At 40.5% G+C, this 27954-nt stretch overlaps 1 protein-coding gene across 3 annotated transcripts; it reads left to right on the plus strand.

Annotated features, from left to right (window-relative positions):
- The first annotated feature begins 986 nt into the window (after positions 1-986).
- On the plus strand, positions 987-27769 carry hip1rb (huntingtin interacting protein 1 related b). 3 transcript variants are annotated; one of them, XM_063018260.1, is made up of 32 exons: positions 987-1334; positions 6096-6159; positions 6247-6389; positions 7127-7183; positions 8171-8257; positions 8360-8436; positions 8672-8733; positions 10034-10174; positions 10337-10394; positions 10709-10784; positions 11213-11365; positions 11529-11581; positions 11679-11751; positions 11848-12031; positions 13457-13545; positions 13721-13837; positions 13932-14033; positions 14357-14551; positions 14727-14874; positions 15592-15678; positions 15764-15871; positions 15949-16085; positions 16296-16406; positions 16838-16896; positions 17431-17461; positions 17555-17617; positions 18525-18625; positions 18727-18832; positions 19216-19339; positions 24432-24493; positions 24582-24803; positions 25769-27769. In XM_063018260.1, exons 1-32 carry the CDS (start codon positions 1107-1109, stop codon positions 25775-25777), a joined length of 3327 nt encoding a protein of 1108 aa, XP_062874330.1. In that variant the 5' UTR covers positions 987-1106; the 3' UTR covers positions 25778-27769. The 3 variants fall into 3 exon arrangements, with proteins under 3 accessions (XP_062874330.1, XP_062874331.1, XP_062874332.1); XM_063018261.1 differs by lacking the exons at positions 24432-24493; positions 24582-24803; positions 25769-27769 and having other exon boundaries at positions 18704-18832; positions 19216-19303; XM_063018262.1 differs by lacking the exons at positions 18727-18832; positions 19216-19339; positions 24432-24493; positions 24582-24803; positions 25769-27769 and having other exon boundaries at positions 18532-18623.
- The last annotated feature ends 185 nt before the right edge of the window (positions 27770-27954 follow it).

Here is a 27954-nt window from a genome sequence, read left to right on the forward strand (position 1 = left end):
ATAACGTGAAAGTAAAACAAACAATGAATGTATAAATTAATATATGTCATATAGGACAGTATTTTCCCCACATTATGGAATATATGGAATTATGTCTGTTTGTTTGCAGACTCAAGCGATTGAGGGCTAAGGGCCTCGCTGAGGGGCCCAACCTCTCAAGGGCATGGCAACCTTATTAGCTACCACAGAGCTACCACTGCCCTGACTCTTCTTGACCCTGATTTAGGTCCTAAGGTTGTATTTGTAGTTGTATTATCCCGGCTTGTGACTGGCACTGAAAGCGCACTGACGAGTGAACCTACCAATTTTAGTCAACACTTGAGGAGCACAACGGTTTGGGTAGCGCAGTCGCCTCTCAGCAAGAAGAGTCTGGGTTCGATTCCCCTTTTTATGTGGAGTTTGCACATTCTTCGAAGACGAGCAAAGACAAGCAGTCGGGTGAACTGGAGCTGCTAGAAATGACCCCCCCATTACCCCCTGTGATGGACTGGTGACCTGTTTAAGGTGTTACACCAACGAATTAGACCCACGGCGACCCTGACCAGGATAACGTGAAGGTAAAACAAATGATAAATGAATGAATGTCATATAGGACAGCATTTTCCCCACATTATGAATGGAATTATGTCTGTTTGTTTGCAGACTCAAGCGATTGAGGGCTAAGGGCCTTGTTGAGGGGCCCAACCTCTTAAGGGCATGACTGCCCTGACTCTTCTTGACCCTGATTTAGGTGCTAAGATTGTAGTTTTATTTCTAGTATTAAAAGTAGCCATTCAATAATTTAGCATGGACGGCTCAATTTTCAGCACATCTTCAGACTTCCGTCCACACGCGTTCTACGTCTGTGATTGGTCAACTTGGCGTCAATCAACAATCCGTGCTATGTGATTGGCTGACGCTGAGGGGTGTCCCCGCCCACCCGGACGCCCACTGGTTCTCCTGGCTGCGGCTCCACATACACGGAGTCCCTGATGTCCGACTGGAATCGCACCTGCGCGCTTTTATACATAAACATCGTGTTTATTAATAATCGGGATTGATTTTTAGGTTCCAGATCGTTTAAAAGGAGTCTAAAATATCAAACCAGGAGGCAGGAGGTGATTTTTATGTGTTGTTTTGCGGTCGGATTTGTATTACTGGGAGGCAGAAGGAAATCACCTGCACGTTGTGGTTTGGGTTGCCAGGTTTCTCCTGCACTTGTTTTTGGGATCTGTGGTCGGAAGCTCAGGGAGAAGATCGGGATGAATTCCATACGGCAGGTGCCATCGCGGGTGAAGAGTAAAATGAACGAGACTAGTCTGGGAGACGAACGGGATCGGTTCGATAAACAGCAGGTGAGCCGCCGGGACATTCATGATTCATTCAGATTGAATCGAATCGAATCGAATCGAACCTTCGTCTTGGGGTTGAGCCACAACAGCACCTTTGTACCAACCAGGATGCTTCGAATAAAACCCTCACCAGTGTTCTGTCACAACAAGAGGTTTGCAGGTGACACCATGAGGGTTTATTTTGACACATCCCAGGCCTGTATCAGTCAGTCACACCAATCCACCTAACAGCAGGCCTGATTGATCATTTATTCATGTCCATTCTTCTTATATATGTGTTCCTTTTCGTGTCGTGTTATGTGTTTTTTTGTTTATGTGATTGTGTAGAAACTGGTCAGGCGTGTTTAGGCACCTGCTCCAGGAACATTCCTCACCTGTGTCCGTCCCCATCCCACATTAGGACTGTGTTTATTTTGAAAAGCAGGATAGAGACACTTTAAAGGAAACCGAAAGCGACCAGACTCGCCACCTGTGGTATCTTCTCTGTGGCCTTCAACCTGTTTACTCGTCACCGATGACAGTCCGGTTCAGTAAGCAAACAGCCGATAAGGAGAAAGCCTTAAAAAGCTATTTGTGGGTATTATTTATGCAAGTGGTTTATTACAACTGGCGTAAATATATAAATAAAATAACTTAATGTAATGACTAAGTAAGACGTCGGAACGAGACCCTAATGCATCGCCTTATACAATAGTCGTATACAAGAGTCTCCTGAGACCGTAAAATTAGCCTAGAGACAGTCTAAAGCAACTGGAAAACGACCAGACTCGTCATCTGTGGTATCTTCTCTGTGGCCTTCAACCTGTTTACTCGTCACCGATGACAATCCGGTTCAGTAAGCGAACAGCCGATAAGGAGAAAGCTATAGTAAGGCTATATGTTAGTATTATTCATGCTAGTGGTTTAGTAATGCATCCCCTGAGACCGTATATATACTATTCTGTATGCCTTACGTTACCTGTGGCCATACTATGAAGTCATGTTCATTTTCAAAATTAGCCTAGAGACACTGTATAGGAACCCGAAAACGACCAGACTCGTCATCTGTGGTATCTTCTCTGTGGCCTTCAACCTGTTTACTCGTCACCGATGACAGTCCGGTTCAGTAAGCAAACAGCCAATAAGGGGAAAGCCTTAAAAAGCTATTTGTGGGTATTATTTATGCTAGTGGTTTAGTACTGAGCCCACTTGTGGTTTTCCGTATAAATAAAATAACTTAATGTAATGTCTAAGTAAGACATTGGAATGAGATCCTTATACATGCGCCCCCTAAAACCATATATACTGTATATTATTCTGTATGCTTTCTGTTACCTGTGGCCAAAATAAAACGTTCACGTTGCCACACCTTTAATTATGAAGTCACGGACACACATGAGGATCTCGTTCCCACGCCTTACTAAGTCGTGGCAGTGCCTACTTTCTATTTATACAAGACGCCACTGGTATGGCAGCGTAGGTTCAGACGTAGATTAACATTCCGGATTCATCCGCCCCAAATAACCATTACAATTTAATAAACGTCACGTCACAACGATTCATTTCAGTGTGTAATTTTCATTATTAGACTACAAGCAGTTCTAAACTCTCCATGCTGACAGGCTGTCAGAATGAGGGTATAAATAAATAAAAAAAGGGTGTCCTAATACTTTTGCCCATTTAGTGTATTTATATATGCAGCTGTGGTCATTACCTGACCTCATATTTGTGCTATTAAATAAATGGACACAGCGCTGTCGCCTCACGGCAAGAAGGTCCCCGAGGCGGGGCGGTCCGGGTCCTTTCTGTGTGGAGTTTGCATGTTCTCCCCGTGTCTGTGTGGGTTTCCTCCCACAGTCCCAAAACATGCAGTCGGGTTAATTGGAGACACTGAATTGCCCTATAATGGGTGTGTGTAGCTCGTCTGTTGGATCGACCCACACGGGTCAGCCTTCGCTCCCCACGTGCATCAATGAGCCTTGGCCGCCCATGACCCTGTCGCCGGTTTACCACTATTTTTGGTAGATAGTGACCACTGCAGACCGGGAACACCCAACAAGACCTGCAGTTTTGGAGATGCTCTGACCCAGTCGTCTAGCCATCACAATTTGGTCCTTGTCAAACTGTTCAATTGCTGCCTAATATATCCCCCCCCCCGCTAACAGGTGCCGTGATGAGGAGATAATCAGTGTTATTCACTTCACCTGTCTGTGGTCATAATGTTATGCTGGTCGGTGTATACTACTATGAAATATAACACGGTGGCTCGATGGGTAGCATTGTCTCCTCACAGCGAGAAGGTCCTGGATTCGATTCCAACTGAGTTGAATTGAATGAGGTGAACGTGACGGTTTGACGTTGAACTTGACCTTATGAATCATGGGTAATCGTAGGTAACTACCTGCGCTGTCGTGAATGGACCTTATTTATGACTAATGCTTCGTGGTAAATCCTGTAACATAAGCCGTTAATAACACGGCCTACGTGTGTGGAATAAATATGTAAACAACAGCTCCAGAATAATTAAAATCACGTTCGACCTTTTCCCCTGAGCTCTGCGTTCCGCTCTTCAAACAGACGTGTTTTGTTGAGGGAAGCTGATAAGGGCCGGTGCTTAGCGCATTGTGAGGAACCGGTCGGTCTAGATGGCTCAGGGCTCCGCCAGGGAATATGCACGCTACAGGGCGGGTCCGGCACCCAGACTGGCTGATGAAAGGACGTGAAGAACTGGTAGGGCGAGCTTAAAAATAACTTCACTTGAGGGGTGAAGGGTGTTAATATGCAAACGCTTCTCTCTGTGTTTTCTCTCGGTCTGTCTGTTTTTCCTCCTGGCTGCTCACTGGCGTTTGATTACAGCGTGCGACTGGACTGTAGGGCTGCTTTTTGCCCTGCGACGCCAGCCTGTTTCACTCGAGTATTCATGTTGCTTATCTTCTCTCCAGCTTTGTATGCGCATATGTATAAGATTTCTAAACTAAATAGCCAATCCAGGCGCCAAAGACATCAAGCTGGAGCCTGAATTTTAGAACGCAGCAGTATGGGAGGGTTCGGTGCCCCCCAACCTAAAATCCCCTTTTGTAAAGTCACAATAGAGCAACAGATCTGGCAACAATAAGCTAAAATTTTTGCAGACTCAAGGTCAGGACTGTGACATTTTCTACATTTTTTTAGCGTTACCTTGGCATTTTGTAATTGTTTGTAATTAAAGTATGGCCAAAAGTATCCAGACACTTAGTGTAAAAAAAAAAAAAAAAAAAAACAGTTACAGGATTAAAATTGTGAAGTTGCATCTTTTTTAAATGTCTGGCAACAATTAGCTAAGCTTTTTGAGGGCTTAAGGTCAGGGCTGTGACATTTTCGAATTTTTTTTTGCATTACCTTGGCATTTTCTAATTGTTTCTATTTGAAGTATGGCCAAAAGTATCCAGACACTTAGTGTAAAAAAAAAAAAAAAAAAAAAAAAAAAAAAAAACAGTTACAGGATTAAAATTGTGAAGTTGCATCTTTATTAAATGTCTGGCAACAATAAGCTAAGATTTTTGGGGACTCAAGGTCAGGACTGTGACATTGTCCACATTTTTTAGCGTTACCTTGGCTTTTTCTAATTGACCAAAAGTATTCGGACACAATGTAAAAGAAAAAAAACCCTTAGTCTTCATCAGTTTTTCTTAGGAGTCTTGGGTGTTACAGGATTGAAATTGTGAAATTGCGTCTTTCTTAAATGTCTGGCAACATTAATCTAAGATTTTTGAGTACCGTACTCGTGGTCAGGACTGTGACATTTTCTATAATTTTTTTAGCGCTACCTTGGCATTTTCTAATTGTTTCTAATTAAAGTATGGCCAAAAGTATTCGGACACCTGACCACGCTTGTCGGGCGTCCAGTTTCAAAACACATGGTAGTAAAATAGTGACCTCTGTGTGGTCTTTTCACCTAGAACCACTCAGATAGCCACTCTATTGAGAAGGCTTCTTACACTAAAGCCTGAATTGAAAAATCAAGCTTTGTGCACAGGGGTACATTCATACTGAACAGGGAAGGTCCTTCCCTAAACTGTTGCTGCAAACTCAGAAGCATATGCAGTAATTCTCTTTATATAAGTGATTTATTATACCTGATAGGAACTGTTATTGCTGGAACACACGGATTCAAAACTTAGGAAGAGCGTCCCAATACTAAGGTGCACACAGACCTGAATAACGTGTGAGAACTGCTGGCTTTATCAGCGGCTAACGTTTCCGCCTGTAGTCAAGGTCAGTTTGAGTGTTTGTCCACACCCGACTCACTGCTGAACTTTGGACCACTTTGAGACGATAATAGATGTAAATATCTACAAACACTTAGTGGGTTGAAACCGAGAATTGCGTATTTTTTAAATGTCCCCAGGAAGGGGATCCGGCGAATGATCCGCTGTGGCGACACCTAACAGGAACGGCCGTTAAGAATCAACATGTTGTTTTGGTTACGTCTTTGAATATGAGAACTTGTATTTATTAAATTCATTAATTAATTTATCATGTTGGATACACGTGAGCTTGTGTGATGTAATGGTAAGAGCCACAGTGCTGGAAACGACAGTGCCAGAGTTCTGGTGGTTTGAATCTCATGTATTGGGGGAATCGTATCAGTGCACCCTCAGTGCAGGTCACAAGCCTGGATAAACAGGAGGGTTGCGTCATCATCATTTTGTCCTGGTTACATTTTTGAATATGTAAACTATAGTTCTGTTCCAGTATCGTCTGTGCTTCTTTCTTTTTATGAATATATTACTATTTATTTTTCAGCTCAGCAGCATCAGTAAGGCTATAAACTCTTCTGAGACACCGCTGAAGGAGAAACATGCCCGCAGTATCCTTACAACGTCCTCCCATAATTCCTCACAGTTATTCTTATTTTATCCATGTCGTGTTATATAAGCTTTAACTCTGAACTCAGGAATTATCCTGGGGACGCATCGGGAGAAGGGGGCGTACACTTTCTGGTCCTATGCTTTGGGTTTGCCGCTGTCCAGCAGCCCGATACTCAGCTGGAAGTTCTGCCACGTCGTGCATAAAATCCTCCGGGACGGCCACCCCAACGTGAGTGCGTTTAATTAACGGGTCAATGTCCAAAATCATCAACTCATTGTATTTCATTGAATTCATTGTACGTATATTATTGTATACAGTAATAATTGTAAGTCGCTTTGGATAAAAGTGCCTGCTAAATGCCTAAATGTAAATGAAAATGTAAAAATAATGTCATAAGCCAAGGGGGGGTCCTAAAATTTTATTTTAAACACAAGGGGTCCGGGGAGTGTAATAATAATAATAATAATAATAATAATAATAATACAAATAAACAACAGCTGTAATAAGCTAAAAGTGATGATAAAAAATAATAATTATATTAATAACAATAATAATAAATAAACAACAATAGTAATAAGCTAATAATGGTGATAAAATAATAACAAACAACAACTGTAATAAACTAATAATTATGATATAATAATAATAATATCAAGTAAACAACTAATAAACTAAAAATGATGGTAAAATAATATCAATAATAATAACAGATAAACAACAACAGTAATAAACTAATAATTATGATATAATAATAATAATAATGGCAAATAAACAACAACTGTAATAAACTAAAAATAATAAAATTTAATATTAATAATAGTAATAAATGAACAACAACAATAATAAGCGTATGATGCTAAAATAATAATAATAACAATATTATTATTTTAAACACAAGGGGACCTAAGAGGAACAACTGATAAATCATTGCCATCACGAATAATGACGATTTATTTCTTCGACAGACTTTACACGACTGCATGAGGCACAGCAGTACGATCAGTGAGACGGGGATACTCTGGGTGAGTACGAAGCATACAGGGGTGTGAGTGTGGGGCGAGATTGTACGATTGCCATGGGAAATATTACCCCTCTCCCACAAAAATGAAAGGGATTATACATTTAATTTTGGGTGGCACGGTGGCTCGGTGGGAAGCACTGTCGCCTCGAAGCAAGAGGGTCCTGAGTTCGATCCCCAGGCAGGGCGGTCCGGTTAATTTCTGTGTGGAGTTTGCATGTTCTCCCCGTGTCTGTGTGGGTTTTCTCCCACAGTACAAAAACATGCAGTCAGGTTAATTGGAGACCGCTGCCCTATAGATGAATGTGTGTGTGTGGCGCCTCGTCCAGGGTGTTACTGTGTGCCTTGCGCCCATTGAAAAGCTGGGATAGGCTCCAGCACCCCTAGTGAATCTAATTGGATAAGCAGTTAAGTGAGTGAGTGAGGTTTAATTTCACCACTTCCTAATGCGCTGGTGTTTCTGTGACTCTGTGTTGCCAGTCACATGATCCCAAAACTGTCCAAATTCCTTCCGGCGTGTACCAGTCGACCCTTTCCGTGCTCCTTGGTCAGGAGTGGCGTGCGTCGTGGAGTCTCCCGGTCTTCCAGATTGTACATACACTATATGGCCAAAAGTGTTTGGACACCTGACCATGACCTTGCCGGACGCCCTGTTTCAAAAACAAACCGTATTGAATCAGAGTGAGCTGAAATTTCCCTAGAACATCTGTGACTCAGATGGAAAATATAAAACACAAGGTTTAATTTCACCTCCTCCTAATGCGCTGGTGTTTCTGTGACTCTGTGTTGCCAGTTACATGATCCCAGAATTGTCCAAATTCTTTCCGGCGTGTACCAGTTGACCCTTCCCGTGCTCCTTGGTCCGGAGTCTCCCGGTCTTCCCGATTGCAACTGTATATACACTATACGGCCAAAAGTATCTGGACACCTGACGATGACCTTCCTGTGCTTCATTGTGTAGCTCTTAAAGGTTTTATTTTATTCCTTCTAGGCGAATCTCCGAGACAGACAAGGATACGCACAGCTCGTCGCGTTATATACCAAGCTTCTGCATACAAAAATGGCCTTTCATACGGCGGTAAGTGCACCAAGTTATGATTTGTATCTGAGTCCATTTGATATTTCAAAAAGCTTGAATATTTCTTGTGTATTTATGTATCTATTTGTTTGATTTTGGTAGCATTCTGACATCCGACCCAACCTGGAGGTCACAGACGAGGTCCTGGAGGCCACAGCCGGAACAGACATCAATAACGTGTACGTGGTTCCTCCCTCATATTACAATTTACATTATAGCGCGTGTTGTGTGGAGAAAGGAACTCGACGTCAATCATGTTTTTGTAAATTAAAAAGTAAAATAAATGCTTGAGGTCAGGAAAATAGCAATATATTGTACTGTCCATGGGTCTGTCTGAAAACCTAGTGATCTGCAGTTTCTCAGACGTTCCTCTGGGTTTGGTGACCTGAACTGGTCTGGATTTTCTCTTCTCAGTTTTCAGCTCACAGTGGAGGTGTTCGATTACATGGACGTGGAACTTCGGCTTGCCGAGTCAGGTAAGCGGATCCATGACTGGAGGGATTGTTCTCGTGGCACAGGTTTAGGACGCTTCGCTCTCCCCGAGCCTAGGCCAGTTATATGTTAAAAAAAAATCAGCAATCTGAATTTAACCAAGAAAATTGCAATCGGTGCATCTCTAATAATAATAATAATGATAACACCAATAATATTAATAATAATACCAAATAAACAAATAAACAAAGTAATAAGCTAAAAGTGGTGATAAAATAATAACAATAATACCAAATAAACAACAACAGTAATAAACTAATAATGATGATAAAATAATATTAATAATAATAAAAATAATAATAATAGCAAATAAACAACAACTGTAATAAGCTAAAAGTAATAATATAGTAATAATAGTAATAGCAAATAAACACCAACAGTAATAAGCTAATAATGATGATAAAATAATATTAATAATAATACAAATAATAATAATAGCAAATAAACACCAACAGTAATAAGCTAATAATGATGATAAAATAATATTAATAATAATACAAATAATAATAATAGCAAATAAACACCAACAGTAATAAGCTAATAATGATGATAAAATAATATTAATAATAATACAAATAATAATAATAGCAAATAAACAACAACTGTAATAAGCTAAAAGTAATAATATAGTAATAATAGTAATAGCAAATAAACACCAACAGTAATAAGCTAATAATGATGATAAAATAACAATAATATCAATAATAATAACAAATAAACAACAGTAATAAACTAATAATCATGATATAATAATAATAATAAGAGCAAATAAACAACTGATAAATTAAAAGTAATATAATAATAATATTAATAACAATAATATTAATAATAATAACAAATAAACAACTAATAAAAACTAAAATTGATGATAAAATAATAATAATAATAATGAATAAACAACAACAATAATAATAAGCTAATAATGATAACAAAATGATACCAATAATAATAATAACAAATTAACAACAGTAATAAGCTTGTAATGATAATAAAATAATAATAATGAATAAACAACAATAACAGTAAGCTAATAATGATAACATTATAACAACGGTCGTTTCCTTACTTAATACTAAAAGTATTGCTCTACACCGCCGCACCATCCGGAACGCCCGGCATTTTCTGTTTTTCTTCAATAGATGTAAATGATGCAACAACACAATGAACCCAAACCAGGAGTCCGTCACTAACAGTTCAGTGTAAAATTAAGTCTTATTGCTGCTGACGGACCAGTTTTGTCGTTTCATTCCTCCTGTTCTGTCTTTTTGTCTCATTCTCGTGTAGTGCTGAGGCAGCTGAACACCTCCATCGCCATCTCGACCTTGACAGCAGGCCAGTGTAAACTGGCACCCCTGATCCAGGTCATCCAGGACGCCAGTCAGTTATATCACTACACGGTCAAACTGCTCTTCAAGCTACACGCCTGTAAGTTTGTTATATTTTATATATTATTATACTCCGTTTTGAAATGCTTACAATAAACATAAGCAGTGATTTGTATGTTCTCTTTTTTTTGTTTCAATTCTCTGATTCTGTTTACTGTTCTGATCTTGTATATAATTATATACATGTGCTCGACTTTACCAGGTTTACCAGCTGATACACTCCAGGGTCATCGGGATCGCTTCCACGATCAGTTCCACAGGTAAGTCATGTGCTCTTATAATAAATATACATGTTGACACCACTACTTGGCCCCAGCCCGCCTACAAATATGCCGGTCCAACACCATCATGGTTCTGTTGCTAGCCAGTTCTGTAATGTACTGGTGTCCATTGTAAGGATTTAAAATACAAAGGAACCTCCATTTAACGGACCTCCATTTAACGGATTTCGGATTTAATGGACAAAATCTGTAAAATCGAACGTCCAGTACCCGTAACTCTTAACTTTTGATCGTTAATGGATTGTACTTCATATTATTGTGATTAATTTGCCTGTGTTTATTTATTTTTTCAGCCTCAAGACGTTTTTCAACAAAGCACGAGATATGATGTATTTTAAAAGGCTAATTCAGATCCCAAGACTTCCTGATGTAAGTATTAAACCCCTTCATGGACCAGTAATCAGAAGGTTGACGGTTCAAACCCCATCACCGGCCCTTAACCCTCAATTGCTTGATTTGTATTGAGTCACAATTGTAAGTCGCTTTGGATTAAAGTCAAGTCAAATTTATTTGTACAATAGACTCATTCAAAATCCAGGACCGACAGACCAAAAAAATCTGTTGCGCAAACCAAGGGCGACAGTGGCAAAAAAACTTAAAATAAATTGGATTTAAACAAACCATACATACACAAAATTAATTTAAAATAAAGTTAACCAGTCAAAAACAATGTAAGTTCATTATTCAGTCCAGTCTGTGCTGCACAAAAATATAAAAATATTATTAGTAATTAATGCAGAATTACACTTTACTGCAGAGCCATAAACTTCTTTTCTTTCTTCTATCTTTTTGTACAGTCACCACCGAACTTCCTCCGGGCCTCTGCCCTAGCGGAGCACGTGAAGCCCATGGTCGTCATCCCGGACTCGGACGAGCCTGAGGAGGACGACGAGCCTGAGACGTTAATAGATGTCAGCGACGCTTCCAGCACCATGTCCTTTCAGTCACAGGTGAGATCGACGCATAAACGCCCAAATACTCAGAAGGTTTAAGACCTCGTCCAGATCAGCAGATAGACGCCCTTAATAACTTATTTTTTTCTTGCAATTAACCAATAACAATCAGTATTATGTAGTTTGTTGAAAAAGGATTTAATTCCTATTTTCTGTACAGGTTGACATATTCGATCAGGCATTCGGGCCACCTAACAACGGCCTAGACGACAGGTACCGTGATTAAAATTCTATACCGTTTGTACCATAAGTCTTAAACAAGCACATTATTTAGGCTCGGTAAACAAGCCTGACTCACTCTGCTCCACAGGGACCTGCAGATCGACAGTCTGAAGCAAGAAATCGAGCTGCTGCGAGCAGAACTGGAAAAAATTAAAGCCGAGGTGAGTAAACCTAAACGAAACACAAAATCCGACCGACCGTCATGTGATCAATCGGTTATAAATGACGTTATTTCTTCTCTGACGTGGTTCTGTCAGGCTCAGCGCTACATCACTCAGCTGAAGTCTCAGATTAACAGTCTGGAGACGGAGCTGGAGGAGCAGAGGGTGCAGAAGCAGCGCGCCCTGGTGGAAAACGAACAGCTGCGGATGGAGCTGGAGGCCACGCGGTGGCGCAACGCCGAACACGAGAGCATGCAGGTCACCTTCGTGGAAGCAGACAGTAAGTACACTGTTAAACCCAAAGAACAAACTGAAACATACAAGAAGCAGCACAGTGTTCTATATTATTTATCATGAGTGGGTACGATGAGATAATCTGTGTTTAGGTTGGGGGTGTCTGTCCTGCTCTAAAAATAAACTCCACCAGTTGATTTGGGCATCCACAGAATGTTTACATTTAGTTACTATTATTATTATTATTCTTCTGTGTCCTTACATGAGTGAGACTACGGTGGCCCGCTGTGTCACATCACAACAACATTTACAAAGCAGACAAACACTGAGAACTCAACAGTATCAAGGGAGAACACAATTACATTACCAGGAACGCAGCATTCTAAAATTTAACTAAAACGAAACACATAAACGATGAAGTAATGGAAAAGAAAAACATTTTAAAAAATGCTCCATTAACTTAAACAAAAGAATTTCAGAAACGCTGCTTTAATTTAAACAAAATACATTTTAAAAACGACCGCTGCTTTAATTTAAACAAAATACATTTTAAAAACGACCGCTGCTTTAATTTAAACAAAATACATTTTAAAAACGCTGCTTTAATTTAAACAAAATACATTTTAAAAACGCTGCTTTAATTTAAACAAAATACATTTTAAAAACGCTGCTTTAATTTAGACAAAATACATTTTAAAAACGCTGCTTTAATTTAAACAAAATACATTTTAAAAACGCTGCTTTAATTTAAACAAAATACATTTTAAAAACGCTGCTTTAATTTAGACAAAATACATTTTAAAAACGCTGCATTAAATAAAACAAAATACATTTTTAAAACGCTGCTTTAATTTAAACAAAATACATTTTGAAAACGCTGCTTTAATTTCAACAAAATACATTTTAAAAACGCTGCTTTAATTTCAACAAAATACATTTTGAAAACGCTGCTTTTATTTAAACAAAATACATTTTGAAAACGCTGCTTTAATTTAACAAAATACATTTTAAAAACGCTGCTTTAATTTAAACAAAATACATTTTATAAACGCTGCTTTAATTTAAACAAAATACATTTTAAAAACGCTGCTTTAATTTAAACAAAATACATTTTTAAAACGCTGCTTTAATTTAAACAAAATACATTTTAAAAACGCTGCTTTAATTTAAACAAAATACATTTTTAAAACGCTGCTTTAATTTAAACAAAATACATTTTTAAAACGCTGCTTTAATTTAAACAAAATACATTTTTAAAACGCTGCTTTAATTTAAACAAAATACATTTTAAAAACGCTGCTTTAATTTAAACAAAATACATTTTAAAAATGCTGCATTAAATGAAACAAAATACATTTCAGAAAATTTCACTGCAGTTAATGCTGCGTTTTTTTTATATGATATAATGGTGTTAATTTGTAACAGTATAAATTTATAGAAAACACACACTGATGCGTTTTTTATTTTGCAGAGAAAGCTCAAGCTACAGAGCTGCGCTACAGCAAGCTAAAGGATAAACACGCCGAGCTGGTAGCAAACCACGCAGAACTTCTTAGGAAGGTATGATCACGTCTCAGTCTATTAACAAGTTACTAAAAGCTTAAAAAAACTTAATTCATTACCATGATCGTGTCAGTGCAGAGCTGAGAACGGTTCACCAGGCTAATAACATCTGGGTAGTGAGGTTCCTGTGATGATGTTTTTATCAACGTGTTCTCATCCGTCTTGCTTGCAGAGCGCCGACACGGTAAAGATGCTGTCGACCACTCAGCAGACTCAGGAGGAGGTGGCCAGAACCAAGCAGCAGTTAGCCTTCGAGATGGAGAGAGTCAAGCAGGAGTCTGACATGAAGGTTCAATTCCATTACATTGTTTATATAGTTTTTAATATGTTTTTAGCTTTGTGTTTTGATGTCGTCGTTTTTTTTATTATTATTTATGTTCCAGCTGGAGGAGCAAAAATTCGAAATGGACAAACTGAGATGGGAGCTGGAAGAGAAGAGGGGCGAGATGCAAAAAATCAAGGGCACGCTGCAGAGCTGTGAAGTGGTGTGTGATCTCAATCTTGACGTACGGCGGGTTTAGAAAGTATTCAGACCCCTTGGCGTTTTGCACTGTTTATTGTCTTGTGGATTCGATTTTTGGATGATCAAGGGGTCTGAATACTTTTCTAAATACGACTTTTATAAATGTTTTTGCTTTGTCGTTATGGGTAAGTTCAGATTGTTGGGTATAAACGTAAGTTATAAATATTAAAAATCTATTTCACAACATAAAGTGTGCAGAGGATCAAGGGGTCCAAATACTTTCTGAATGGCGAAAACCAAAAGACATCTGACAAACAAACATGTGTTTGTGTGCATCGCCCGTAGGCCAGCTTGGGTCTGAACAACTCGGTGAGCTCGCTACAGACAGAAAAGGAGCGTCTGATGCGCTGCGTGAGCGAGAAGGAGGCGGAGTTATCCTCTCTGAGGCAGACGGCGCAGTTGAAGGAGTCCAGTCTCCAGGACGAGAGGGAGCGGAGCAGCAGGGAGCTCGGACAGCTTCAGGGCAAACTAAAAGAGAAGGTAGGCTACAGTACTGTTACGGTGAATAAAAACCTACGCCGCTCAGGTGCAGCTGTGGTGCAACTGTGTGAAGCCCTGCCTCCTGCAGGTAAAAAGAAGTGGTTGGATGTGTTAAGTACAGTCCTCCTCGACCAGTGTAGGCCAGGACTTTAATTGTGTGTGTGTGTGTTTGTAGCTGAGCCGTGAGCAGCATTTGCAGCAGAAGTTACTGGACGAGCAGTTCGCCCTGTTGCAGGGTACAGTAGCCGAGGCGGAAGTCATCATTCAGGATGCCGTGGCCAAGGTGGACGATCCTCTGCACATCCGCTGCACCAGCTCCCCAGGTGAGACCGACAGCCTGTACATCCTGCTACCAGATGGCTGGACGCTCCCTATCGGGCACGATTGGCCACTAAAGTCTACTGAGTGGGAGAAGACCGGAATAAAAAAGGGGGGCAGGGATTTGGAGGCTATGTTTGGACCCTGGTTAGTAGCCCAAGGCGCCTGTACAGAAGTGGAGGAACAACAAGGGGTCGGTGCGTGACTCTCCATGCGCAGGACTGGCCTCACGCTGTGTAGGGAGCGTGTGTACCCTCCTCGGATGTGATCGGGTTGATCAAAAAGTAGCTAGTTTCTTTATTGTAACCTGATATCTCAGTTATATATACACTATATGGCCAAAAGAATTTGGACACCTGACCGTGAGCTTGTTGGGACGTCCCGTTTTAAAATATCCCTGTATTAAAATAGAGTGACCTCTGCATGATCTTTCCAGCTAGAACAACAGCCGCTCTACTGATGTCTGTGGGGATTTGTGCCTACTTAGTCAAAAGATCATTCATATGGCTGGTCAGGAAAGCCTCAGTTGATGTTCCGGTTCATTCCAGAGCTACTCAGTGGGGCAGAGGTCAGGGCTCTGTGCATTTATTACACCTCTTAGCAATTGTTGTGGCTGAAACACATGAATGTAATAATTAGAAGGGGTGTCCCAATACTTCTGTCCATATAGTGTATATAACACAAATGAGCAAAATAACTAAAAAATGATCTTCTCGCTTCAGATTACCTGGTTAGCCGTACAGAAGCCACGCTGGGCTCCATCTCTAAAGTGAATTCTGGACATTCGCACTACCTGAAGACTATGGAAGGTGATTTTGGGCTCTTTTAAATCCCTTTTGTCGTTTCTCTGTTTGGAACGTCGAATGCAGTAACGTGTCGACTCTATTTTTCCAGACGCCAGACCTCTGTTAAGGGCGCTGACTCAGTTTTCTCACCTGACCGCTGACACCATCATGAACGGGAGCGCGACTGCACACATGGCACCTCCGGATCACGCCGACCGTAAGCCGCACCCCACCGATATTCACTCGACGATCCGTCAGATTGAAATTCGCATTCACTTTATATGGTTTGTGCAGGACTGACGGAGAACTGCAGGGCGTGTGCCACTCAGAGTCTGAACTTCTTCCAGGACCTGAAGTCTAGAGTGTCCATTAAGGGGGCCAATACCTCGTCTGTCCGCGCGGCGGTCCAGAACATCCTAAAGATTGCACAAGTAAGTATATATGTATATATATTAAACAGGACCCCCACTGTCTAAAACCTAATAGGCTGTCCTGCAGAGACATGTGGTCTGTCCGAAAACCTGGTGAGCTGCCTTGCTGGCTAAGTAGAGAGGATTCTAATGCGACCGAACTCATAAGGTGGATTATTTAGACTCACTACTTAGACTATCTCACTCTGATGTCTTGCTTCTTTTCTTTAGGATCTGAGGCCTAAAGGAATGGACGTAGGAAAGGACGAGCTGGGCGACATGGTGGACAAAGAGATGGCGGCCACGTCTGCTGCTATAGAGGAAGCTGTGAGGAGAATCGATGTAAGTTTAAAACCAGGAGCCTGTGGGTACCTGTATCCACATTTAATGCTAATGAAATTATGTATTCAATATGAATCACTAATTTGAATATTTTACAGGTTTTGTATTACATATTTACAGATCTGTTCACGTTGTTCATTTTACTGTTTACAAAATTTGCATTTTTAGATTTTTTGTGAAACTTAGTGCTGCGTTTTCATATATTTTTACACCCCCCGAAAAAACCCTCGCTGTTTCGGGCAATCGCATTTTATGGACCAGTGCCTGTATGCTGGTTTTTAATGCAATTCTATATTCTTTGGGTTTTTTGCCCTTTATGCCAAGTTCTCTTTGGTTTCTCTAATCTTTCAACAATATTATGGACTGTGGATGGTTTAGACATTGGATATTTTTACTAACTTTCACTCTCAACTGTGATTGGCTGTCTGTAGGACATGATGTATCAGGCCAGACGAGACACCCAAGGAGTGAAGCTGGAAGTGAACGAGAGGTCAGTCAAGTTACTTTTACAGACCTTGTTCAGAAATAAGACAGTATATAGTCTAAGCAATTAAGGATTAAGGGCCTTGCTCAAGGGCCAAACAGTGGCAACCTGGCAGTGGTGAGGCTTGAATCAGTGACCTTTTGATTACTAGTCCAGTACCTTAACCACTAGGCTATAACCCCATCCCATTCCAAAACCATTTGCATGAGTACAGTATCGTTTCAGCCTTCACTTTGTGGGGAGGCTTTCCACAACACTGCAGGAATTTGTGCCCATAAAGGTTCTGTACTGTTCTGATTAATTCCAAGGGTGTTCAGTAGCGCGGAAGTTCTTTCACATCAGCCTTATTAAACTATGCACAGGGGGCAAAGGGAGGGGGAAAGTGTTGCCACAAAGTTAAAAGCATAAAATACATTTTCCATCAGTAGTTTTTATTGTTATTTTATTTTTAGTTTCCACATTCGTCTGGCCATATTTTTGCTATGTATAAATATTAATCAATCACATCACGTTTATTAAAAATGTGCTTCTTGTTTTTAGGATCCTGAACAGCTGCACAGACCTCATGAAGGTTCGATATCAATCTAAATATTAGCAAAATGTTCTTCACATATATTTAAAAGCTACTTTGTTTTCCTGATATTCATTCACTTGTTTTTTTTAGGCTATTCGCCTCCTGATCCTGGCGTCCACAGACCTACAGAAGGAGATCGTGGAGAGCGGACGGGTAACGTTATCTTTTGAAAAACGATACAGCCGGTCGGTGTACTGACTAACCTGTAGAACAGAAGAGGGGTTTTGTTCCAGGAATGAACCACCGTGCACGTTTTGCTTGTTAAACACTACGTTCCTGGGTTAGGCCGACTGTGGACACAGTTTTGAAGAAGATAATGATTAACAGCAACTTACAATTAACAATGGAGCATGATTTTTTTTATATATATAATAGCGCCCCCTGGAGGCCTGATAGACTATATATGTAATCGGACAGAAATTCCAATATATCCACTGATGGGTATCTATTAGTACACACCACAGAATGTTACAGGATCAGTCAAATACATTCAAATACAGCATGTGTGCAGTAAAAAGTGCTATTTGCATACAGTTAGTTCATTCAAATTGAAAAAAAAACACCTTGCTTTGCTGCCTAAGTAGAGAGGATTAGATTCTAATAAGACGTCGATTTATAGGGCGGATTATTTGGACAGCGATTACTAAGCTAACACAGTGACGCGGAACAACCTGCTAGCACGCCAGCAAACATCTCCTTCCGTGTACCGAAAACAATAACAAATAAACGACACTTGTATAATTACACCATTATACAGATTCAAGCAATGAGAATTTATTTACATTTGAAAAGAACTCTGTTGGTTGCTCTGTATTTGCATTCGCCTGGCACATAAGTCGTGCCGCATTGAATGCTGGGAGTGCCTTCACCTCGCCATCACCACTAAGCGAGCATCGGACGCTCCTTCATTATTCAGTCAGATTATCACTCAGGTAAGGATTTAGACACGCCCTCTTCTCGGGAGTGTAGGATGCCGTTAAATGCGTCTATATAAAGAGATCGCTAGGTTCGCAGACAGACCCATGATGGGAGTCCTGACTGATTCTGGTACTGTTTCCAGGGTGCAGCGACAGTGAAGGAGTTTTACGCCCGGAACTCGCGCTGGACCGAAGGTCTGATATCTGCTGCCAAGGCGGTGGGTTGGGGAGCGACACAGATGGTGTATGTGTTTATTATTATTATTATTTTGTATGTTGTTGAAAATGTAGAGAATAATAATCTACAGTAAAACCTTAACAGTCCGTCTCTCGTCTCTGTTTTAGGGATTCGGCTGATAAAGTGGTCCTGCACACGGGCAAGTACGAGGAGCTTATCGTCTGTTCACATGAGATTGCTGCCAGCACCGCCCAACTCGTCGCAGCCTCCAAGGTTCGAGTCTTTTATTTTTGTCCGTACACAAGGGCGCTCGGGTGGTGCAGCGGTGCGGTAAAGTACACAAGCCCACTATTGCTTAGATCTGGGGATTCAGGGTTCGAATCTCAGCTCTGCATTTACATGATTGGCTCATCGGTAGCTTAAAAGTAGATCCGTCATTTAAAGGCAGTTGTAGCCTGGTGGTTAAGGTACTGGACTAGTAATCGAAATGTTGCTGGTTCAAGACCCACCACTGCCAGGTTGCCACTGTTGGACCCTTGTGCAAGGCCCTTAACTCTTAATTACTTAGACAATATACTGTCACAGTACTGTAAGTCGCTTGGGATACAAGCGTCTGCTAAATGCCGGAAATGTAAATGAGTTTTCACTCCTTGTAGGTAAAGGCCGACCGCGGAAGCAGGAAGCTGACAAGTCTCCAGCAAGCTTCCCGTCAAGTCAACGAAATGGCTGCGAACGTGGTGGCCTCCACCAAGACGGGCCAGGACCAGATCGAGGAGAAGGGTAACTGTTTCCTGACCTGTTCAAAACATATGGATGTATGGATGGCTGGATGGATGGATGGATGGATGGATGGATAGATGGATGGATGGATAGATGGATGGATAGATGGATGAATGGATAGATGGATGGATGGATGGATGGATGGATGGATGAATGGTTGGATGGATGGATGAATGGAGGGATGGATGGATGAATGGTTGGATGGATGAATGGTTGGATGGGTGGATGAATGGAGGGATGAATGGATGGATGGATGAATGGTTGGATGGGTGGATGAATGGAGGGATGGATGGATGAATGGATGGATGGGTGGATGAATGGATAAATGGTTGGATGGATGGATGAATGGAGGGATAGGTGGATGAATGGATAAATGGTTGGATGGGTGGATGAATGGAGGGATGGATGGATGGATAAATGGATGGATGGTTGGATGGATGAATGGAGGGATGGATGGATAAATGGTTGGATGGATGGTTGGATGGATGAATGGAGGGATGGATGAATGGATGGATAAATGGTTGGATGGATGGATAAATGGTTGGATGGATGGATGAATGGAGGGATGGATGGATAAATGGTTGGATGGATGGTTGGATGAATGGAGGGATGGATGGATAAATGGTTGGATGGATGGATAAATGGTTGGATGGATGGATGAATGGAGGGATGGATGAATGGAGGGATGGATGAATGGAGGGATGGATGAATGGAGGGATGGATGGATAAATGGTTGGATGGATGGATGAATGGAGGGATGGATGGATAAATAATAATAATAATAATACATTTTATTTATATAGCGCTTTTCAAGATACTCAAAGACGCTTTACATAAGACAAATAATCAAAACAAATACGTACATACACCATACAAATCATAGTACAAAATCAAAATAGTACATCAACATCAAGAATAATTAAGATAAAAACAAAGAGAGCAGCATAAGACAGTTCATTAAAAATTAGCTAAATTATGAGAGAGAACAACAAATATAGAACAATTTCTTAAAATTAGACAGAAACAGGACAGATTTACATGCAATCAGGAAACTGAAAACTTTACAAGTTTTAGGATCTAGGACTTCACATTTCTGTCGTGATCTAAGTATAAAAACTATTAAAAAGAATAGCAAAAATAAAAGCATTTATTTCGTGTTGTTACAAGTTAAATGCCATATTGAATAGATGAGTTTTGAGAAGTGACTTGAATTTGGACAGGTCAGGACAATCTCGTAGGTGTTTGGGGAGAGCATTCCATAAAGATGGAGCAGCTATGGAAAAGGCCCTGTCACCCCAGGTCCGGTGCTTGGTCCTAGAGGGTATGGACAGTAGGTTAGCCTCAGAAGAGCGAAGGCTACGGGAGGGAATGTGCTGATGGAGCAGGTCGGTGAGGTAGGATGGGGCCTGATTATGGAGAGCTTTGTGAGTGAATAGAAGAATTTTGAATTGAATGCGTTGAGCAACGGGAAGCCAATGAAGTTTTTGTAGAACAGGTGTAATATGATCACGGGAGCGAGTATGAGTAAGGAGGCGAGCAGCTGAATTCTGGATATACTGAAGTTTTTTTAGGATTTTGTTAGATGTACCATAAAGGATGCTATTGCAATAATCAATTCTGGATGTAATAAAAGCATGAATCAAGGTTTCGGCGGCAGAAAAGGAGAGTGATGGACGTAGACGTGCTATGTTTTTTAGATGAAAGAAAGCAGTTTTGGTGATGTGATTTACATGGCGGTCAAAAGAGAGGTTGCTATCAAAAATTACACCAAGATTTCGGATGTTAGAAGACGGAGACAAAGTGTCATTATCAATGGTAATTTGAAAATTTTTTGTGGTTTTTGCCAGGGATGTAGGACCTACAATGATCATATCTGATTTTTCACAGTTTAATTTGAGGAAATTAGCTTTCATCCACAATTTCATTTCAGTGATGCAATTTGTCAGAGTGGAGTGAAGTTCAGTATTAATGGATTTGGAGGAGATGTAAAGCTGAATATCATCAGCATAGCAGTGGAAATGTAAACCATGCCGACGTATGATGTCACCAAGGGGGAGCATATAAAGAATAAACAAAAGGGGACCTAACACTGAGCCTTGGGGAACGCCTTGGGACAGTGGAGCAATGGCAGAACTACAATTGTTGATATTAACAAACTGTTGTCTGTTTACGAGATATGACCTTAACCACAAAAGGGCAGTACCAGTGATGTTGACAGAGGATTCAAGGCGGGACAGAAGAATGGAGTGATTAATGGTGTCAAAAGCTGCAGTAAGATCAAGGAGGACGAGAATATTAATTTGTCCAGAGTCTGAGGAAAGAAGAAGGTCATTTGTGACTTTGAGGAGGGCTGACTCAGTGCTGTGCTGGGGGCGGAAACCAGACTGAAATGATTCAAATAGATTATTGGAATTTAGGTGATCTTTGAGCTGTGAGGCAACAACACGTTCCAGTATTTTCGACAGAAATGGAAGATTGGAAATGGGCCGAAAGTTACTCATAATGTTAGAGTCAAGTCCAGGTTTTTTAAGTATGGGAGTAACAGCAGCCAATTTGAGTGATTGAGGGACTGAGCCAGAACTAAGAGAGGAATTGATTATCTCTGTGATAAGTGATGAGATAACTGGAAAACAACCCTTAACAAGTTTTGATGGAGCAGGATCCAAAACACAAGTGGAGCTTCGCATCCCTGTTAAGATCTCAGATAGGTCCAAAAGAGACACAGGTGAGAACTGAGACAGAGGCTGGGTAATAAATTGAGATGAGATAGGCGGAGAAACAGAGATGACAGGGGAAACTGTCAGAAAATTGTGGATATTCTCAACTTTTGTTTGAAAAAATGAGAGGTAAGAGTTACACTTGTCAACTGTAAAGGAATTGGTAGTATTGTCAACTGGTTTGAGAAGTTTATTTATTGTGGAAAAGAGAGTCTTAGGATTTGTTGATCCAGCATGTATGAGTTCGGAATAGTAAGTGGATCGGGCTGCCGTAAGAGCGTCTTTGTAATGTTGAAGATAATCAGAATAAATCTGATAATGTACTGTTAGACCGGTTTTCTTATAAAGTCTTTCAAGCTGGCGTTTACGGGATTTCATTTGGTGAAGCTCAATTGTGTACCATGGTGCGGAATGACTAAATGAAACAAATTTGGTTCTCAAAGGAGCCAGCTCATCAAGACATGAGGCGAGTATGTCATTATAGTAATCGACAAGGTCAGATGAATTACTAGACAGTACAGGACAGACAGACATCTTTTTAACAAGAGAATCTGAGAAAGCAGAGGGAGAGATATATTGAAGATTCCTGAAGGATATTTTACGTTTAGCTCTAGTGATGGGCCTAGTGACCTCAATGTCCATGATGATTGTCAAATGATCAGAGACAGTAAGGTCATGGCTGGACGGCTGATGAACTAGGACACCAGTAGAGCAGACAAGGTCAAGAGTATGACCTTTTTTATGAGTTGGAAAATGTATATGTTGTGTGAAATTAAAACACTGTAACAATTCCAAAAATTCCCTGGCAAATTTACAGTTGTTGTCATCAATATGGATGTTAAAATCACCCATAAGCAGTACAGAGGATGAGAGGGCACTAAGCTGGGTTAAAAAATCTGAAAAATCAGAGAGAAAGGAAGCGTTTGGCTTTGGCGGACGATAAACTACAGCAGTGACCAGAGGAGTAGGCCCTGACAACTTGAAAGCCAGGTGTTCAAAAGAAAGAGCAGCAGGAAAAGACAAAGTGGTTATTTTAATATCATCCCTATAGACTGCAGCAACACCACCACCTCGCCCTTCCATACGAGGTTCATCAATATACGAGTATCCCATTGGCGTGGTCTGATTTAACGTAAAATAATCCAAGGGTTTATGCCAAGTTTCAGTGAGACAGAAAAAGTCTAGTTCACTGTCAGATATAAATTCACTGAGTACAGTACTTTTTGTGTTGAGTGAACGAACATTAAGCAATGCCATTTTCAAGTGGTATTGTTGTGTAGTTGGCTGTGAGGAACGAGGAAGAGAACGGAGATTTGCTAAGTCCACTCCGCGTTTCCTATCCCACTCCGTGGACAGCGTTGTCATGGAGACTACACCGCTACTGGTGTGCAAGGCAGCAGCGCTCTGATGACGTGTTTGCGGAGCGACAGTGCGCACGGCTGACCAGAAGGATGGAATAGCGTTACCGTTTCGAAGATAAACAAGCTTTCTCCGGGAGCCCCTGTGAATATAACGAGGCCGGCGAAGGAGTCCAAGCTGTTTGATGACTGAAATACACGATGGAGTAGTGCAGTTGTTGAACTTCCTCAGCTGGTCAACGGAATAGTTCAACATCGTGCCGATCCCAGGAAAACTCACCCACCGTTCACCACCGGCCGCAGACGCGATGTAGAGTAGAAAGAACAAAAAGTATCAAAAGCACAAATAAAAGTATCAAAAGTAACATAAAAGAAATAGATCCACAAGGTGTGTAAAAAGATGAAAACGAAAAACGATAAAAATACAATAAAATACGGTAAAATACGGTAACGGTAGCGGCAGCCAAATGCGCCAGCGTCCACCATCACCATGGCAACTCGAAGTAATGGTTGGATGGATGGATAAATGGTTGGATGGATGGATGAATGGAGGGATGGATGGATAAATGGTTGGATGGATGAATGGAGGGATGGATGGATAAATGGTTGGATGGATGGATAAATGGAGGGATGGATGGATAAATGGTTGGATGGATGGATAAATGGAGGGATGGATGGATGAATGGAGGGATGGAGGGATGGATGGATAGATGGATGGATGAATGGAGGGATGGATGAATGGTTGGTTGGTCGATCCCACAGCTGTTGTAGGATATAGAGTTCACCTTCTCACTTGGGTTCCTCTTGACCTTTCTTGCCTAACCCCGGCTTTTTGTGGTCTCCAAGCCTTTTGCTGCCACACTCTTATAAAATAACATGATGTGAATTTACCTGGACTTGCTTTGGGGTCTGCATACCACATTCTAGTGCTAGAATCCAAATGTTTATGTTTTTACTGTTTGTCTCTCAATGCAAGTACATGTTCAGTGAATGTTTCTCTATTGTTCTGGACTGTAGATACGATGGACTTCTCTGGCATGTCTTTAATCAAGCTAAGAAAAGAAGAGATGGAGTCTCAGGTGTGTTATCCCTATATTCCTAAACAACGTTCAATAAATAAATGTGCCAAATATTCTGTGACAACTCGAGATTGATAAATTACTTCAGGTGAAGGTCTTGGAGTTGGAGAGCCTGCTTGAAAACGAGCGGCTGCGACTCGGCGAGCTGCGCAAAAAGCACTACGAGATAGCGGGCGTCCCGCTGCAAGAACTGAGCCAAGACAACGGCGCCACCTACAGCGCAGGATCTTCCTCCCCTAAACCTTATAAACCCTCACTGATGAAGAAACCGACCCTCTCTCAGAAACCCAACGTCCCACCCAAAAGCCTGGTAGGGCTGCTGTTGTATCAACTCTGAGGTTCTTGTTAGTATAAATATGATGTTTGTTTGTTTATACTTCGGTTACATTCATGACAGGAAACGGTAGTCACTCATTACACAAGATTCATCAGGCCACACAAGTCGATATCAAACACAATTCAGTGTTTCCAGTTGGGAGGAAACCCACACAAACAAATGGAGAACATGCAAATTCCGCACAGAAAGGACCCGGACCGCCCCACCTGGGGATCGAACCCAGGACCTTCTTGCTGTGAGGCGACAGTGCTACCCACCGAGCCACCGTGCCGCCCCAAATATGATGTATTCAAGTAAACTGGACCATTTTTGACAAATGTGCTACCTGTCTATTTAAAATGGTTGCACATAATAATTGTGTTTGGTTTTAGTCTTTCATCTGTCATTCTGTAAACTCAAGAATAAAAAAATATTTACTGCCACGTCAGACAGATTTCTCTATTTTTGGCACATGGGGTCTGTCTGAAAACCTGGCGCTCTGTCTACATAGACACGTCCCGTGTCTGCGTGGGTTTTTCTCCGGGTGCTCCGGTTTCCTCCCACAGTCCAAAAACATGCAAGTGAGGTGAATTGGAGGTAATAAATTGTCCATGACTGTGTTCCATTTGTTTGTGTGGGTTTCCTCCGGGTGCTCCGGTTTCCTCCCACAGTCCAAAGATGTGCAGGTGAGGTGAACTGGAGACACTGAATTGTGTTCGATATAAACTTGTGTGGCCTGATGAATCTTGTGTAATGAGTGACTACCGTTTCCTGTCATGAATGTAACCGAAGTGTAAAACATGACGTTAAAATCCTAATAAACAAACATAGACACGTTTTATGTAATTCTTTAACAAACAAATAACTATTTCATGTAAAAGCACCAGGACACTCCAAACATATTCACCTCATCTTACCTGATAGCCATAATTGTTCCAATCTGTTCATTTCTTTTACAGTTCAGGTGAACGTCTCTGGGACAAAGAACATCAACACTGATGAACGAAGAATCACTTCACATCGTGATGAACAACAGGGTCTTTTTTATAATCGTCCTAATACTTAAATCCTAATTATTGTTTATCGTTCCACCTTCTCTTCATTGTCAGGCTTTCCAGCGGACTAGACTAATAAATCATCAGCCTGTATCAAGTGCTTCTTAAAATTGATGGTGTGTATTAGAGATCTGAGGAGATTGCTTGTATTATGCAGCTTGTTACTAGAGTGTTATAAAAATGTGTAATTATTTGTTCTAGGTGGGTTTTTTGTTGTTTTTTTATTTTATTATGGGTGTTTCGGGAGGATACGTTTATATACAGTATAAACTATTTATAATATTGAATGAAAGTCAAGTTGACTGAGGTGTGTATATAATTAACAGTGAAGTGCAGTGTGTCCTATTGATTAAACAGCTCAGAAAGGTGTTGTGTGCTAACCTACCAAGTTTAATACGTAACAAAACTGGAGGGTGGAAGAGTATTAAATTCTTTACGATGAATCAGAACCAACCAATTTATCAAAAGGTCTCGATACGGATCCTCAATGAAAAATCCAAAAATACTCCATTGATGCAAATAAAACACTTTGAACTTTGCTTAACAGTCCAGTTAGAGCTAATATAAATATTAATTCTAAAAATATTCTAATTTTTAACCTAGCACAAGGATTTTTTTTCTATAAGAAATAAAAAGGTGCCTTTCTTACTAGATGTGTGTCCTTAAAAGTCCTATAACTGTTACCGATCTGTCGTCTGACGTCTCGTGTATATTAACTCATTTATTATGTTAGAAAACGCTCTCTTGTATGATTGTTGTATTTCAGCTTCAGCACACTAGATTAGGGAGTTGGGTCTGTTCCGAAATTCCCCTCAGACATGTCGCAGTGAACATATATCATTTATTTTAAAGACGTAGAGCAGTAGGGACAATCTAGTAACTTTTATTATTGTATAAGCTGCAAGATTTTAAAATATTTTTATTAAATATGTCAGAGAAATTTTAATGCTATTTTTCAATGTCAATGTTCAATGATAGAGCAGGTGCGGTCATGCTTACGTACTTTGAAGAATCGAACTCTTAGAAGGGGTTAAATGAGGTTTTTACATTATCGCTTCCCTCCGTGTGTATGTAACCTTTACTGACCGAGCATGTTAATGTATTTGAATTTGTTTGATGTACTACATGCAGATGTTAAATAAATAATAAATGTTTATGATTAAAGCACATGTTGCTTAAATTTTGCTAATAAGCCTCGTATGCAGCGAGCGTTGGATTATTTCATTCCAGCTGTAATTATCAGCACTTGTTAATGCTTGAATGTGAATTTGAATGTGGGTAGCAGTGTCGCCTCACAGCAAGAAGGTCCTGGGTTCAATCCCCCAGGCGGGAGGTCCGGGTCCTTTCTGTGTGGAGTTTGCATGTTCTCCGCGTGGGTTTCCTCCCACAGTCTAAAGACGTGCAAGTGAGGTGAATTTGAGACACTAAATTGTCCAGGACTGTGTTCGATATAACCTTGTGAGCTGATTAATCTTGTGTAATGAGTGACTACCGTTCCTGTCATGAATGTAAACAAAAGTGTAAAACATGACGTTAAAATCCTAATAAAACAATCTGCTACTAACAAATATCTAAACCAAACGACAGACTCATTTCTTTCATTAATTCAGGCTAACTAATTTGATATTAAAACATTGGAACCCAGGTGCCCGGGTGGCACAGAGGTCTATTACATTAGCTTACTGCTATCTGCTTGATTTAGTAATCGCCCTGTATAAGGTGTTCTTGCTTTGCGCCCAGTGTTTCCCCACATAGAACCAGACCCACTGCATCCCTGACCAAGATAAAGCGGTTGATAAAAAATAAAGGAGAAAAATACACTGTATCTTATTGCGCTTTGTGTTTATTGCAGTTGTTTCAAATAGATAGAGCAACAAGGTTTGCTAATAAAGATTTTAATTAGAACTACTGTTGTTTGTTGTATTTGTTACAGTTATATTTTTAACTGGTCAGTCGAAGTTAAGGGTTTTAACAATTATGTGGGGCAATTCTTAGAGAAATTATAAGTACATGAAGTACAAACGCACTTTGCCCAACCTACGCAAATTCACGAAACCACCCTGTGACGTAGATCAGGTTGGTGAATCGGA

Source organism: Trichomycterus rosablanca, chromosome 21 (genome assembly GCF_030014385.1).
Source record: "Trichomycterus rosablanca isolate fTriRos1 chromosome 21, fTriRos1.hap1, whole genome shotgun sequence".
In the NCBI taxonomy this organism is placed as follows: domain Eukaryota; kingdom Metazoa; phylum Chordata; class Actinopteri; order Siluriformes; family Trichomycteridae; genus Trichomycterus; species Trichomycterus rosablanca.

Coding starts and splice junctions, on each gene's coding strand:
- hip1rb (XM_063018260.1), top strand. CDS start 1,107: ATGTGTTGTTTTGCGGTCGGATTTGTATTACTGGGAGGCAGAAGGAAA. Junction 11,582..11,678: donor AACAACGGCCTAGACGACAG/GTACCGTGATTA, acceptor TCTGCTCCACAG/GGACCTGCAGATCGACAGTC. Junction 17,462..17,554: donor GCTGCACAGACCTCATGAAG/GTTCGATATCAA, acceptor TGTTTTTTTTAG/GCTATTCGCCTCCTGATCCT.